The 14,807-nt window shown below is 44.5% G+C and overlaps 1 protein-coding gene across 4 annotated transcripts in view; it reads left to right on the plus strand.

Annotated features, from left to right (window-relative positions):
* TIAM1 (TIAM Rac1 associated GEF 1) overlaps positions 1-14,807 on the plus strand; it is a 464,008-nt gene that overhangs the window by 340,051 nt on the left and 109,150 nt on the right. For all 4 annotated transcript variants that reach the window (XM_069549445.1, XM_069549437.1, XM_069549452.1 and 1 more), the window contains 2 exons: positions 5,757-5,981; positions 8,315-8,500. In XM_069549445.1, coding sequence (XP_069405546.1) covers positions 5,757-5,981; positions 8,315-8,500 — 411 coding nt within the window. The remainder of the gene's footprint in view (positions 1-5,756; positions 5,982-8,314; positions 8,501-14,807) is intronic.

Raw genomic sequence — 14,807 nt, forward strand, 5'->3', positions numbered from 1 at the left:
CACTTCCATTGTGTCTGTCTCCTCGTGAGCCTATGAACTGTAGCCCTCCAGGCTCCTCGGTCCTTGGGATTCTCCAGGCAAGAATACTGGAGTGGGTTGCCATGCCCTCCTCCAGGGGATCTTCCGCATCCAGGGACTGGACCTGCATCTCTTAAGGCTCCTGCATCAGCATGCAGATTCTTTACCACTGGCGCCACCTGGGAAGGCCCTGCGTCTCCATCGCTGCCCTGCAAATAGAGTCGTCAGTACCATCTTTCTAGATTCCATCAGTTCAGTTCAGTTCAGTTGCTCAGTCGTGGCCGACTCTTTGCGACCCCATGAATCGCAGCACACCAGGCCTCCCTGTCCATCACCAACTCCCGGAGTTCACTCAGACTCATGTCCATCGAGTCCGTGATGCCATCCAGCCATCTCATCCTCTGTCATCCCCTTCTCCTCCTGCCCCCAATCCCTCCCAGCATCAGAGTCTTTTCCAATGAGTCAACTCTTCGCATGAGGTGGGCAAAGTACTGGAGCCTCAGCCTCAGCATCATTCCCTCCAAAGAACAGCCAGGGCTGATCTCCTTCAGAATGGACTGGTTGGATCTCCTTGCAGTCCAAGGGACTCTCAAGAGTCGTCTCCAACACCACAGTTCAAAAGCATCAATTCTTCGGTGCTCAGCCTTCTTCACAGTCCAACTCTCACATCCATACATGACCACAGGAGAAACCATAGCCTTGACTAGACAGACCTTTGCTGGCAAAGTAATGTCTCTGCTTTTGAATATGCTATCTAGGTTGGTCATAACTTTTCTTCCAAGAAGTAACATGCGGTAATATGCAGTCATTGTCTTTCTCTTTCTGAGTGACTTCACTTTGGAGAGGGTGGGCCGAGTTGCGTGGAAACATGCATATTATCATGTGTGAAATACAGAGCCAGTGGGAATTTGCTGTGCGACACAGGGAGCCCAGCCCAGTGCTGTGAGACCACATAGAGGGGTGGGATGGGGTGGGAGCGGTAAGAGGGGTTCAGGAGGATGGGGACAGGTGTGTACCTGTGGCTGACTCATGCTGATGTATGGCAGAGGCCAGCACAATATTGTAAAGCGATTACCTACCACAAAAAAGAACAAAAAGACAAGGGCACAGGGGCTTGTACTGTTTTCACTTCTACTCAGATCCAGCCAAGTGACCTGACCACACCTAACTTCAAAGGCAGCAGGAAAATTCCATCCCCCCCGGTGTCCCTAAGGAGAGCTCAAAATAAGTGCGCAACAGCAAAGACCCCACAGCTAGGCTCTCAGAGCAATTGGTGAGAGCTGAAGGGGTCTGGAGTGGTGTATGTAGCATGTTTTTTTTTTTTAAAAAAAAAGGATGGAAAGAGATCAGGGTTTATGATAAATGACTGTGTCATCCCTTCTTCGACCAGGCTTGAGTTTCTTCATCTGTAAAATCATCCCACAGACCCCCTTCTGGATGAATATATTATTTTAAAAAGTAAGGTTTGTAACTGGATTTAGCAGAGTTTGTATCAGGAATTTTAAGCTGTTTCTCACTGTTCATTAGGTATTATGTCAGGGTTGTAGATATTTGCTTTTCTTCCTCTGGGGTGGGAGAAGGGAAGCAGAGATGGATGAAGATGGTCCTGGGGGAATAGATGCTGACCTTTCAGAGAGCACTGATGCACCAGCTGTTTTTACTGGAGACATGTCCTGTCCTCCTCAGTGACACGTGCTACGTCTGCATGGATTCCATCTGAAAGAGCCCCACAATATCCTTTTCACATGGGTTAAAACGCCAGCTCCCTTCACATCTGAAAGCTCCTTGTTTCCATTGAGCTGTGCGTACAAAGGGGAAAAGCATATTTTGGCTCAAGGGACTAGCTGTTCATCAGATGCTGCCAGGCACTTTGGAGGACAAAGAAGGTGATGCTGGAAAAGGTCATGCTGTTGGGAACTTCCGTTACAACCCTCCAGTGACACTTTTTCCTGAAAAATAAGAATTGGAAGTGTGACATTTTTAGAATAGTTATAGAAAAATTAGACTGCAATATTAGGGTGATATATCTGGGAAGGATCCTTTAAAATCTCTCTGTTAAAAAGTATAACGTATACACAGAAAAGGACTCTTTTTGATGATGTTTCATGGGCATACCCGTGACATACTCACATAACTGTCACCCAGATCAAGAAGCAGAATATGGCCAGCACCCGAGAGACACCCTGTGCTCCCTTCAAACATCCTGGTAGGTAGACATCCTGTGCTACCTCCCCTCCGCCCCCCAATTCCCATCAAAGAAATCTTCTGACTTCTCACAGTGTGCATTAGTTTTCCTGCATTTGTACTTTATATAAATAGAGTCTTGAAACTCTTTCGTGTTTGGCTTCTTTTCCTCAATCTTATGTGGGGCTACCCTGGCGGCTCAGACAGTAAAGAATCTGCCTGCAATGGGTTTGATGCCTGGGTTGGGAAGATCCCCCGGAGGAGGGCATGGCAGCCCACTCCAGTGTTGTTGCCTGGAGAATCCCCTGGATAGAGGAGCCTGGCGGGCTGCGTCCATGGGGTCGCTAAGATGTGGACATGGCTGGGCGACTAAGCGCACAGCACGTGTGGAACTTTACCCGTATTGCAGCGTGTAGTCACCGGTCTTTCATGCCCGTGTCGTGTGTCACTGTGTGATTGTCCATGTGTTCCCTTCATTCTCCTGTTGACAGGTGTTGGGGTAGTTTTTAGTTTGGTCCTTTGCAAACTGAACTGCTGTAAACCTTTCAGGACATACATTTTGGTGAACACAGGAATGCATTTCTCTTGAGAACATCCCCACGAGTGCGTTTTGGGGGGTCACAAGGTGTGCAGACCTTCTACATTAGGAGGTAGCACCAAATCGTTTTCCAAGCCAGTTACACCACTTTAGCATCCAGCAGCTCATAAGAATATTCTGGTTGCTCCATGTCTTCGCCAATACTTGGTATTTTCTTCCTGGAAATGTTTCTTTTCGAAAAGCATCCTTACTTGATTGTTTTCCCATCTGAACTGATTCCGTCTCTGCTGCTACTGCTACTGCCAAGTCGCTTCAGTCTTGTCCGACTCTGTGCGACCCCATAGACGGCAGCCCACCAGGCTCTCCCATCCCTGGGATTCTCCAAGCAAGAATACTCGAGTGGGCTGCCATTTCCTTTTCCAATGCATGAAAGTGAAAAGTGAAAGTGAAGTCGCTCAGTCATGTCCGACTCTTGGCGACCCCATGGACTGTAGCCTACCAGGCTCCTCCTTCCATGGGATTTTCCAGGCAAGAGTACTGGAGTGGGGTGCCATTGCCTTCTCCAGTAAAATGTTTTAAAGGGGTGGGGTGGGGGGGATAACTGCACCTGCAAATTACCCACTGAGGTTGAGAAACCCAGAGACAGCAAACATTTCATTTGCGCTAGGCATGGGAAGCATGGTGGTTTTATATGTGGGAAGATCTTACGCTCTGTTTTTCTGGAATAACTTTAAAGTGATACATAAAGACAAAATGGAAGGTAATTGCTTTCTAAGAGGAGATTAAAGATAAAAAATTTGCAGCTCAGTCTTTAACTCTTAAAGAATTAAAGGGGGGAGTGGGAAGTAAAATGGAGAAAGGTAGTCAGTTACAAGCTTGCATTTATAAGATGGTTAAGTCCTAGGTAGGTAATAGAAAGATGAATCTCATGTACACACATTGCATTTTTCCCTTTCCCTACCTATAAGTATTTACCTTTGACTTCCAGTATCTTTATCTCTTCTTCTTTTCCCACCGAGATGATTCCATTTGCTTTATCAGGTGCTGTTTCTTTACGAGAATATCTAGCTTATTGAAGTCTTCCTTAGATACAGGCAAGTGTTTTGTTGTAAACATAACAACTGCCAGATTGCCTAGGTTAGCCTGGTGTGTGGTGTCTCTGCTGGCAGGCACTGTAACATTTGATGCCGTTTCTTTTATGGGATATGAATCTGATGAGATTCCGAAATAACATAAACTCTAGTGGTGGTGCCTTCACTTAAGTTTCAGTTTTGTGGGTGGAGTCCTGTTAGAAGAATATATTTTCAAACCGTGGCTCAAATGAGTGAGAAAAGTAGGAAGATGCATCAGAGAGAAAATAAAAAAGTAACAATGTTTTGTGACTGAAAAATGATGCTGTTGGCCAGTTTAATACTGAAGTAGCCAAAGAGATCCTCTGTTCAGGCTGAGGCATGGTTGGGTTCTGAGCTAACTTCTGAGCATTTACTAAACTTCTCTAAGGAGATGCTCATCGATTGTGTTCCTAGAGACTTAATCATAGCATATGGTGACACATGAGCTGCACCCCCAGCTTTTGCCTTTCAGAGCACCCGGAGTTACAGCAAGCCCACTTTGAAGGTATCTGCTCATTGGCGGGTGTCTCCCGCCAGTGTGAATTGTCTTTAAAGCCCCTTGACCTGGTCGCTCTTAGTGGCTGGAGTTCTCCTAGGTGGTCGCTATTTCTGGACTCTCCCCTGTGTTCCTGAGTTGGTAATACTTCTAGCTCCTGCATCTCCATCCCAGCCCTAGTTATGTTATGGCTTCTTGGCTCAGGCAGGGCTCCTGAGGATTGGGGTCACAGTGGTTCACTGCAGACAGGGTTATCGAATTTTCCTTGTAATATCCCTTGGCTTCATTGTCACCTCTGAACTGACCCATCCCCTCTGGGAACTGACCTTTTGCTTCATAGCAACTGTCAATAAGAAACCAAGCTATCTGAAACACCTGCTAAAAACCTTAATTTGTCTACTTATAAAAATAATAATATAGTGGAACTGTATGTCACTTTGTTCTATATCTTCCCAGTCTCCCGTAAATGTGTTATCATACTTTCATTATTTAAAAAAATCAGAAGTTAAAAAAGAAACCCAAACTAAGCTGTCTGTATAGAACTGTCCACAGACTCAGTGGGCATGAATCGGAACAAATTTCAGGAGACAGTGGAAGACAGAGGAGCCTGGCATGCTGCGGTCTGTGGGGTCACAAAGAGGCGGGCACGACTTAGTGATTAAACGACAGTGGCCGATGGAATTGTCACGTATGCCAGCGCTTTGGTTTGGGCTGCTGTCAGAAACCACCCCAGACTGGGTGACTTTATAAACATTCTGGAGGCTGCAAGTGTGAGATGAGGGTGGGAACATGGTTGGGGTCTGATTGGGCGCGTTCCCTGATTCACAGGTGGCAGTCTATGGAGCTCTGGAGCTAGCTAGCTCTCTGGCTTCTTTTTATAAGGGCACCGATCCCCTGTATGAAGCCTCCACCCCCATGACCTCATTACCTCCTAATACCATCACACTCGGAGAAGGAGATCGCAATCCACTCTGGTATTCTTGCCTGGAACATTCCATGGTGGGCTTCAGTCCATGGGGTCGCAAGGAGTCAGACACGACTGGGCGCACAGCTCCATCACACTGGGGGTTAGGTTTTCAGTGTTTGAATCTAGGGCAGGGGGCTGGATACAACCATTCAGTCCGTTGCAACAAGTGAGCTCCATAAGTACATGAGTGAGCTGACACGGTGGCCTCATTCCCGACAGCCCTTGGGAGTGAGGGCTGGGTGGAGTGGTGTCTGACCTGAGACGCCCTTGTTTTATCTGCTCTCTGAGCAAGGCGGTCAGAAAGGTTAGCCTTCCCCAGGGGGTGTGTAGAGCCGTCTGCTTGACCCCCCAGCCAGGGCTTGCCTGGAAATGCACACCGGTTCTTCTCTGCTGACCTCCGTGGTGCCTGTTTCTTCTCGGGCCCCGCCCCACCCCTCACAGACCACCAGCCAGACGGAGCTAGAGAACTGGATCACTGCCATCCACTCTGCTTGCGCGGCCGCTGTCGCAAGACACCACCACAAAGAGGACACACTCCGGCTGCTGAAGTCGGAGATCAAGAAACTGGAGCAGAAGATCGACATGGATGAGAAGATGAAGAAAATGGGCGAAATGCAGCTGTCCTCCGTCACAGATTCAAAGAAGAAGAAAACTATATTAGATCAGGTAATTGTTCTCCTGTGTGCAGACGTGGGCCAATCCTTAGGCCTTGAAAGGGGTGTTTCTGCTGCCTTGGAACCGAGAAACACCCTTGGTTATCTCCTCCTTGTCGGCCTGTCGCCCAGGCTGTTGGCTCTTTATTTTGGCTGTCAGTTCTCCTCACCAGTTGTTCACAGTTGATTGTTATGAGCTGAAGGGAACAGTGTTACGCTGGAGGAAAAACAGAAGTCTAATGGAGGAGCCCTCCTGCTCCCACCAGTGGCAAGCTGTTCTCAGGGATCTGGGTAATTGGCATGTCTGCGATTTCATTCCCCGTGTTATCAGGTTGACTGCGTGCCCAACTGTGATGGGTCTAACTTCATCCCTGACCCCTCAATAAAGTTAAATTTCTATATTTAGTAAAGGTAGAGTGTGCTTTAACAATATGTGTATAATTAATGTATATGCAGGTAAGTGTATTTCATGCTAAAAAGGAAAGATTTAGTGAGATAACAGAGGACATTTTGCCTTCTATTCAGTTGTTTTAAAGTCAGTGATAGACTTCCCTGGGGGTCCAGACGTTAAGACTCTGCCCTTCCAATGCAGAGGGCACTGGTTCAATCCCTGTCAGGGAACTAAGATCCCACGTGCCATGTGGTATTGCCAAAAAGGAAAAAAAAAAAAAAAATTAAAGTGATTGCCATTTAGCAACATTTTGAAACTTTGCCTAGTATGTAGGAAATAAGTATGTGAACTCAGACGGTTAAGCCTCTGTCTACAATGTGGAAGACCCGGGTTCGATCCCTGGGTCGGGAAGATCCCCTGGAGAAGGAAATGGCAATCCACTCCAGTACTATTGCCTGGAAAATCCCATGGACAGAGGAGCCTGGTAGGCTACAGCCCATGGGGTCGCGAAGAGTCAGACACGACTGAGTGACTTTACCTTACCTTAAATAATTGATCAGCATATGACATTCTGAATTCCCCTCTGTCTGTTCTTTCCCTCGATTACCCTGTTCTTTGTATTTTTTAACCAGAGGTGATATTTACATAACACAAACTTAACCACTTTAAAGTGTAAATGTGTAATGTTGCTGCTGCTGCTGCTGCTGCTGCTGCTAAGTCACTTCAGTCGTGTCCGACTCTGTGCGACCCCATAGATGGCAGCCTGCCAGGCTCCCCCGTCCTTGGGATTCTCCAGGCAAGAACACTAGAGTGGGTTGCCATTTCCTTTTGAGTAACCATTCTCTCTGTCTAGTCCCAAATACCGTCTACCTCAAAAGGAAGCTCCGTATCTTTTAAGCTGTTGCTCCTTTTGCCCCTGGCCTTCTGTCTCTGGGTTTGCCAGTTTCGGATGTTTTGTATAAATGGAGTAGCATAATATGTGACCTTTTGTGTCAGTGTCTCTGAGTTAGCGTAATATCTTACAGACTGGTCCACGTTGTGGTATGCACACTCCATTCCTTTTATGGATGAATATTACTCCATCGTGTGTTTATACCACAATTTGTTTACCCATTCATCTTTTGATAGATATTTGGGCTATTTCCATCATTTGGCTGTTGTGAATAGTGTTATGAATATGTGTTCATACTAACACCGTATTTTAAGCTGAAGTAAAAAGGTAGCTGTCAACCACCGATTAATATCCACATCACAGCCAAGATCCCCAAGCCTTCACAATATACCTGTTCCAACTCTTTCTCTTTCATTACTTTATTCAACCATCACATCAGCCTCAGGAGGTGGGTATTATTTTGCCACTTTGAAAAATGTGGAAACATCTTGAATCTATTCTGTGATTGAAACTATGTGTTCCAGAATGTGGATCTTCACCATTAGTATTTTCCGTGGTCCCATCCTGTACTTTCAACTGCCCACCTGCTCCCAAAACTCTCGGCCTATTTGTCTCTGATTTGGAAATCACTTTGCCTTTCTTCTTCTCTATCTTCCTCTGAAAAACCACCCCTAGGTAAGTCATACACTTCTCCAGGGCTGGAATTCCTCTGCTTTTTCACTTCTTCTCCATCAGGTTTGTGGTTCTGAGCCTGGAGCTGATGGTCTGTCCCGGTTGCAAACGCAGAATCTGTGATGGAAGGGAGCAGAGCAACTAAGGCTGTATGTTCTGTGTGTCATACTGAATGTATGACGTTAGCGCGCAGAAAAACAAGTCAGCTATGGCAACAGCAAAATGGGACTTGTTATTACCTAAGAAACGTAGGATACCTGCTGTTTACCTTTTAGGATTAAAGTTAATACCTTTGCAACATGTGGACTTGTCACACTTACGTGGAATAAAAATGTTAACATTTGCCTTCGCTTTTTCTTCTTTCACTTTTTCCCTGTTTTCACCACTGTAGATCTTTGTCTGGGAGCAGAATCTTGAGCAGTTCCAAATGGACCTGTTTCGCTACCGCTGTTACCTAGCCAGCCTCCAAGGTGGGGAGCTGCCCAACCCTAAAAGGTTACTTGCCTTTGCAAGCCGACCAACCAAAGTGGCAATGGGCCGCCTTGGAATTTTTTCTGTGTCATCTTTTCATGCCCTGGTAAGTAGACGCTAATGTGTTTTTGATAAATATTCATCTTGACTATTAATCCTGAGCACGACTTGACAAGAGTCTCTGAAGTGGTTTTCCAGTTTTACTGTGTGGCTTTCTGATACGTCCTCTCTCAGCCGTGGATGCAAATCTTCATTTGAATCTCTTTTGACATTTGTTACTAAGCTGGTCTTAAATGGGGCCTAAATTATTGTGCAAAGAAAACATGAAAGGTATTACCTCAAGAGCTCTTTGCATGGGGTCCTGGTGGATAACTCATGTCATTTTTAGGTGGTGTCATGCTTTCAACCCCAGTATGTATTTTTTCTGTTATTCTTGTGGATATGATAAGTGGAGAGCTTGTTCTCTCAAACATGAATGTGTTTCTCTCTCAGTTTTTCACATGAAGACACACACCACATATTGAGTAGATTTCTTTAAAAATCTTCCTTTTCACTTTTTCATCATAGTTTTGAAAGTGAAAGTGTTAGTCACTCAGTCATGTCTGACTCTTTTCGACCCCATGGACTCCCCAGGCTCCTCTCTCCATGGAATTCTCCAGGCAAGAATACTGGAGTGGGTTGCCATGCCCTCCTCCAGGGGATCTTCCCAACCCAGGGATCCAACCCAGGTCTTCTACACTGCTGGCAGATTCTCTACTGTCTGAGCCACCACGGAAGCCCCCATCATAGTTTTGGGTGACCATAAATACCTGATTCTTTTGTAGAAGGTCAAGACCTTCCTGTGTTTCTCAGCCCGACATAGGTCGTTGCTTGGGGAAGAGAATTTTCATCTGACCTCCAGAGCGGCAGATTGTGTAGTTGTATGTTTGCAATCTGTAATTTCATGTACTTGCTAAATTGCAAACAGCTTTATGTACTTTGGGTTCCTTTCTTCTCAAAAATTGCTATGCGAGCAACACGGTTTTTGCCTATCCAAATGAACACCCACTGAAAATGTACTGCACCTTAGCACATTTACTGTGAAACTGAATGTTAAGTCCCAGGTTCCAGAAACCGCCTTGGAGAAGCTTTCCTGTGGGGCTCTGGGCTCGCTGTGTCAGCTGTGCTCTTCAATTGATTCAGAGCTGTAATTCACTCAGAGGCGTTTGTGTTCTTTATAAATAGATTAGCATCATCATTCAGATAATTAGGGTAGATTTACATTTTTAAAGAAGTCTTAAACCAATTTCTGGAGTTATTAGAACTGGCATCCTGATTTGTTCTACTAATTACAGCTCAGCTCTCGGTCTCCTGGCTACCACCTCTCCATACAGCTATTAAGTCTTATTTTTTTAGTGGCACTGGGTCCAAGGGCTGTGATCAATTAATTTTGCAAACGGTCTTCAGTTTGTGGCTCTTGGTCTGTTTCTGTGAGACCTGGACCCTGCTTTGTAACTTAACCAAATCTTAGTTTGCTTGTTCTGCAAAATAATTGCAAGAAAAATTCTTGTTTACCACACTGTGAGAATGTCATCAATTGAAGGAGCAGTCTTTTTAAGGAAAGGGCTTCCGTGGTGGTTCAGACGCTAAAGAATCTGCCTGCATGTTGGAGACTTCGGTTCGATCCCTGTGTCAGGAAGATCCTCTGGCGTAGGAAATGGTTACCCACTCCAGTATTCCTGCCTGGAGAATTCCAAGGACAGAGGAGCCTGGCGAGTTACAGTCATGGGGTTGCAAAGACTGGGGCAGGACTGAGCAACTAACACTAGATTTCACTTTCTTGTGTAGGAAGTTTGATACCCATGATGGTGCATCAGTGTTATTACTGGGCTGGCCAAAAAGTTTCTTTGAGTTCTTATGGAAAAACCCTAATGAACTTTTCAACCAACCCAATACTAAATCCCAAGCCATCCAAATGGCTGTTTCCTTCTCCTGGGCTTGATAACCTTTGGAGAAAATAAGCTTGCTGTCTCCCTAAAACTTCTGTGTTTCTATTATTTTCTTCAAAGCCACTGAAGCTAACCTTTCCTGTGTGTGCTTAGTTGCTCAGCTGTCTCTGACTCTTTGCAGCTCCATGGGCTATAGCCCGCCAGGCTCCTCTTGTCCTTGGAATTTTTCAGGCAAAAATGCTGGAGCAATTTGCCATTTCCTTCTCCAGGGGATCTTCCCCCCTCAGGGTTCAAACCTGCATCTCTTGCATTGGTCAGGCAGATTCTTTACCACTAGCGCCACCTGGAACGTCCCTCTAAAATGAGATGATGAAATAAAAACCACTAAATTATCCTTCCGTAATTTATCTCCAGACCTTCTAATCTCCTCTGTCTCGATGTCTATGATTTGTGTGTGCTTTCCTTTTGATGGGCAGGCTTTTAGAATCTGACCAGCTGACAACGGGAGTGGAAGGGTTAGTGACTTTTAGCTCTATTCAGTCCATGATTTTAAAGGAGAATGTTTAATTCCATATGTGCCAGTCTCGGTTCCTTTTTTGTTTTTTGTTTTTTTTTTTTTTTTTGCTAGCTACGTCTGTCTCGTATATCTGGGTGTTTGTGTGTCATTGTAAACTTCTCTTTTCCATGAGGGGTTTCAGTGGGACCAGACCAGTTAAGCAAGCCTGTTGGGTATCTCTTCCTATTTGTTGCTGTACGTTTTATAGAAGGTTCTGGGCAGGGAGTTTTTACTGTCTCATTTATTGGATACTTACTTTTTTTCCTTCTCTCCTTGTCTTTTGACCCCAGAGAATGTTCTTTTCCCTTGGGGTTGAAACACTCTTCAATTTAGCCTTTGTCCAGACTTTTTTTTTTTCTTTCTTTCTTTTAAGTGGGGAGCATGGGAGGAGGAGGTGTCAGGGCAACGGGGCTAGGGGAGGAGATTCGAGCACAATTTAAGTTCCATTGACCAGGATGACTTCGCATCATGCTCAGTGATTTTCAGTAATTAACTGAAGGGTCCCCACTGTACTCTTTGAAAGGTTATCATTGTTCTTGTTTGCACAGATGAACAGAATGATAGAGTAATCAGGTACGGGCCACAAAGAGAGACATTGTGTGAGCAAAGATCATTGAGAAACTCTTGCGCTCTTGTCCAACAGTTCTTTTGCCAGCTTTTTTTTTTTCCCTTCCATCTAAATCTCTTTGCTCATTTTGAGTCATTATTGTCTTGGGAGTAGCAGTAACTTTCGCAGTTTAAGAGGTCCCCAACAGTTTAGAGTAGTTACTATCAGAACCTTAAATGAAACAGTCCATTTGTTAAACAGAATTAAACCAACTGGTCAGCTGGGAACTGAACACATTTATGGTTATTTAGGTTTTTCTTCTGGACTCTGTTTGTCCAAAATTAGAAACTAGAGTTGCTGTTCACTTGTTGTAACTGTGTTATGTAGGATCTCTGCTTCTGCTTTTTCTTGTTTGTTTGTTGTTTATTTATTGATTCAGCTAACAAATAAATGTGAGTGCCTGGCATATGTCCGTACTGTCCTCTGATTAGGGTTATAGCGGTAAACAAATCCAGAGTTCTTGTCCCATTGGAGCTTATATTCTTGTGGGAAAGATGGATAATAATTAAGCACTCAGATAAACACAAGGGCTTCCCAGGTGTCTCGGTGGTAAAGGATCTGCCTGCAGTGCAGGAGACCCAAGAGTCGTGGGTTCCATCCCTGGGTCAGGAAGATCCTCTAGAGAAGGAAATGGCACCCCACCCTAGTTATTTTGGCCTGGGAAATTCCATGGACAGAGGAGCCTGGTGGGCTACAGTTTATGGGGTCACAAACGTTGGACATGCCTTAGCGACTCAACAGCAACACCAGATAAACACAAAAGTTCAGATATTGATGGGTGCTGTGACACACACAGACACCAGACATACACACACACACACACAGACATACACACACAGACACACAGACACACACACACACAGACACCAGACATACACAGACACACACACAGACACACACACAGACACACACACACACACACACACACACACACACACACACACAGACTTGACCGTTCATTTCCGCAGGTTCTGCATCTGGGGATTCAACCAACCATGGATTGGAAATATTCAAGAAGTAAATTCCAGAAAGTTCCAAAAAGCAAAACAAATTTGCTCAACTATTTCCATAGCATTTACATTGTACTTACACCTGTTTACATAGAATATACATTATGTTAGGTATTATAAGTAAGCTAGTGATATTTAAAATACATAGGAGATGGTATGTAGGTTATATATAAAAGTACTATGCGATTGTATATAAGCTCTTGAGCATGGGAGGATTTTGGTTCCTTGGGGGTCCTAAAGAACCAGTTTCCCATGGATACTGATGGACAATTGTGTGTGTCCATACATGTGTATCTGCCTGTATATGTCCGTATATATATCTTTATAAATGTGAGACCACGTGAACTTTTTTTTCTCTAAAATTTTTACCTTTCATACCATTTATTCAGTGGTTCTAAGCCTCATGTTGTGCCCATAAGCCTCGCTGATTTTGACATAGTTATGTGAGCATCTTTGTATGTTAGCACATTATCACTTATTCCTTTTACAACAGTTGTTTACCTTTAGCTTAGAAAGCGATCAAATGAAGAAGAAATGTTTGCATATTTAACATAAGAATGTGTCCTTTATGGTTGTGTGACTTTTGCTCCCCTAACACCTTGAGCTCTCTCTGGGGGAGTTTTTCCACCATTGTGTCGAGTGCCACATTTTTACCTGCCCCTGCCTAGGTTTGCTTATGTCTGAAGCTGAGAAAATGCAAGACCTTTCAAGCTCCCTCCTCTTTTTTTTGTTTGGGACCAAAACTTTCCCCCTAATACCGTTGCAGAGAAGGTGTTTTGATTCTTGTTTCTGATGGACGTCGGGGTCTTTGCCAATATACTCACTGGGGCTTCCAGAGTGTTTACCTTGTCAATGCTGAAAACCTCAGGAAGGTGTGCCTTGTAGCTAGTGTACTCACTGCTGAGGGGGCCCCCGGGTGTTACCCAACATTGTTCATCCGCGAGAAGGCGGCCAGTTGGCAGCTATCACATGGGGAGTTGCCCGTGTGGGAATCTATGACAAGTAGGTTCTGAGATATTTACCTCCAGCAACAAAGAGTGGGTGGGGAAGTTTCATTTCAAGCCCAACTTGCTGTACCTCCTGGCACTCCCTTGTTTGAAAGGAGGGCCCGTGGGTGGCCTGTTGAGACCTCCTGGCTTCTGCTGGGACTCTGCTTACCACCTGTGGGATAAAGTTCAAGCCCAAAAGATTGCCTGCAAAGACTTTATGGATTTTAAAATCCGTAAAGTCTCAGAGCTTCTGCACCTATTGCTTGATGCAGGCGATCACAGCAGTGGATGTAGGTTTGGTGTGGCCCCTTTCTGAACATTTAAGTATTTGTCTGGGTTCCTGGCTGGTAGCTCAAGTGTAAGGAGTCCGCCTGTAATGCAGGAGATGCAGGTTCAATTCCCGGGTCAGGAAGATCCCCTTGGAGGAGAAGATGGCAAGCCACTCCAGTATTATTGCTTGGAAAAATCCCACGAACAGAGGAGGCTGGTGGGCCACAGCGGGCTACAGTCCATAGGGGTTGCAAAGAGTGAACACAACTGAATTACTGAGCATGCACGCTGGCACCTTGCAAACATCTCAATGGAGGTTAGCTTCTTTTTAAAAAAAAATAAAAATGAAAATACGTTTTCCTCTCCAAAGTTAGTTTTAATAAAAAGATGAGTATCATATTTTAAGTGTAGATGAAAGAATTGCCAAATGTATTTAGTATGTTTCCATTTTTGTAAAAAGATGATACACATGTTTGCTTGGAAGTAAAGTCAGGAAGGATGTAACCAGATATTAACAGTGGTAGTTTTAATGTTTTGGGAAACATTTTTTTTCTCTCTTTTGCTGTGTAAAATATATCTTATAAAAATAAGGAGGAAAATGTCTTCTAGCCTTTTCTATGCCTGTTTGAAATTAAATATTTTACAAAATCATGATTGAGGAAATACAACTCTTATTCCTCTTTCACCTAAACATAGGACATGAAGGCTATAATGTGGTTTCACCATCTTTCATGGACCCTGGATCCCTTCCATCTTATTTTGTAATCCTTGAAAATGCTTCCATCCAAATGTCCTGAACTAGCTAACATGACCTTTCCGGAAAGAGGGGAGTGAAGGATAATGGAAAACCCCCTCCTTTTGAGGATCCTTCCTGGAAATTATAAATCACTTTTCTACTTCCCTTTGACCAGAACTTCATCAGTATCCCACACCCTGCTACAAGGAAAATAAGTCCACTTGGGGCAGCCAGATGCTCAACTTTTTTTTGAGATTTCTCTGACTAAGGCCAAGGAATGATTAATATTGGGGGACAACCATCACTTGCTTAATGAG

Source organism: Ovis canadensis, chromosome 1 (genome assembly GCF_042477335.2).
Source record: "Ovis canadensis isolate MfBH-ARS-UI-01 breed Bighorn chromosome 1, ARS-UI_OviCan_v2, whole genome shotgun sequence".
Classification (NCBI taxonomy): Eukaryota; Metazoa; Chordata; class Mammalia; order Artiodactyla; family Bovidae; genus Ovis; species Ovis canadensis.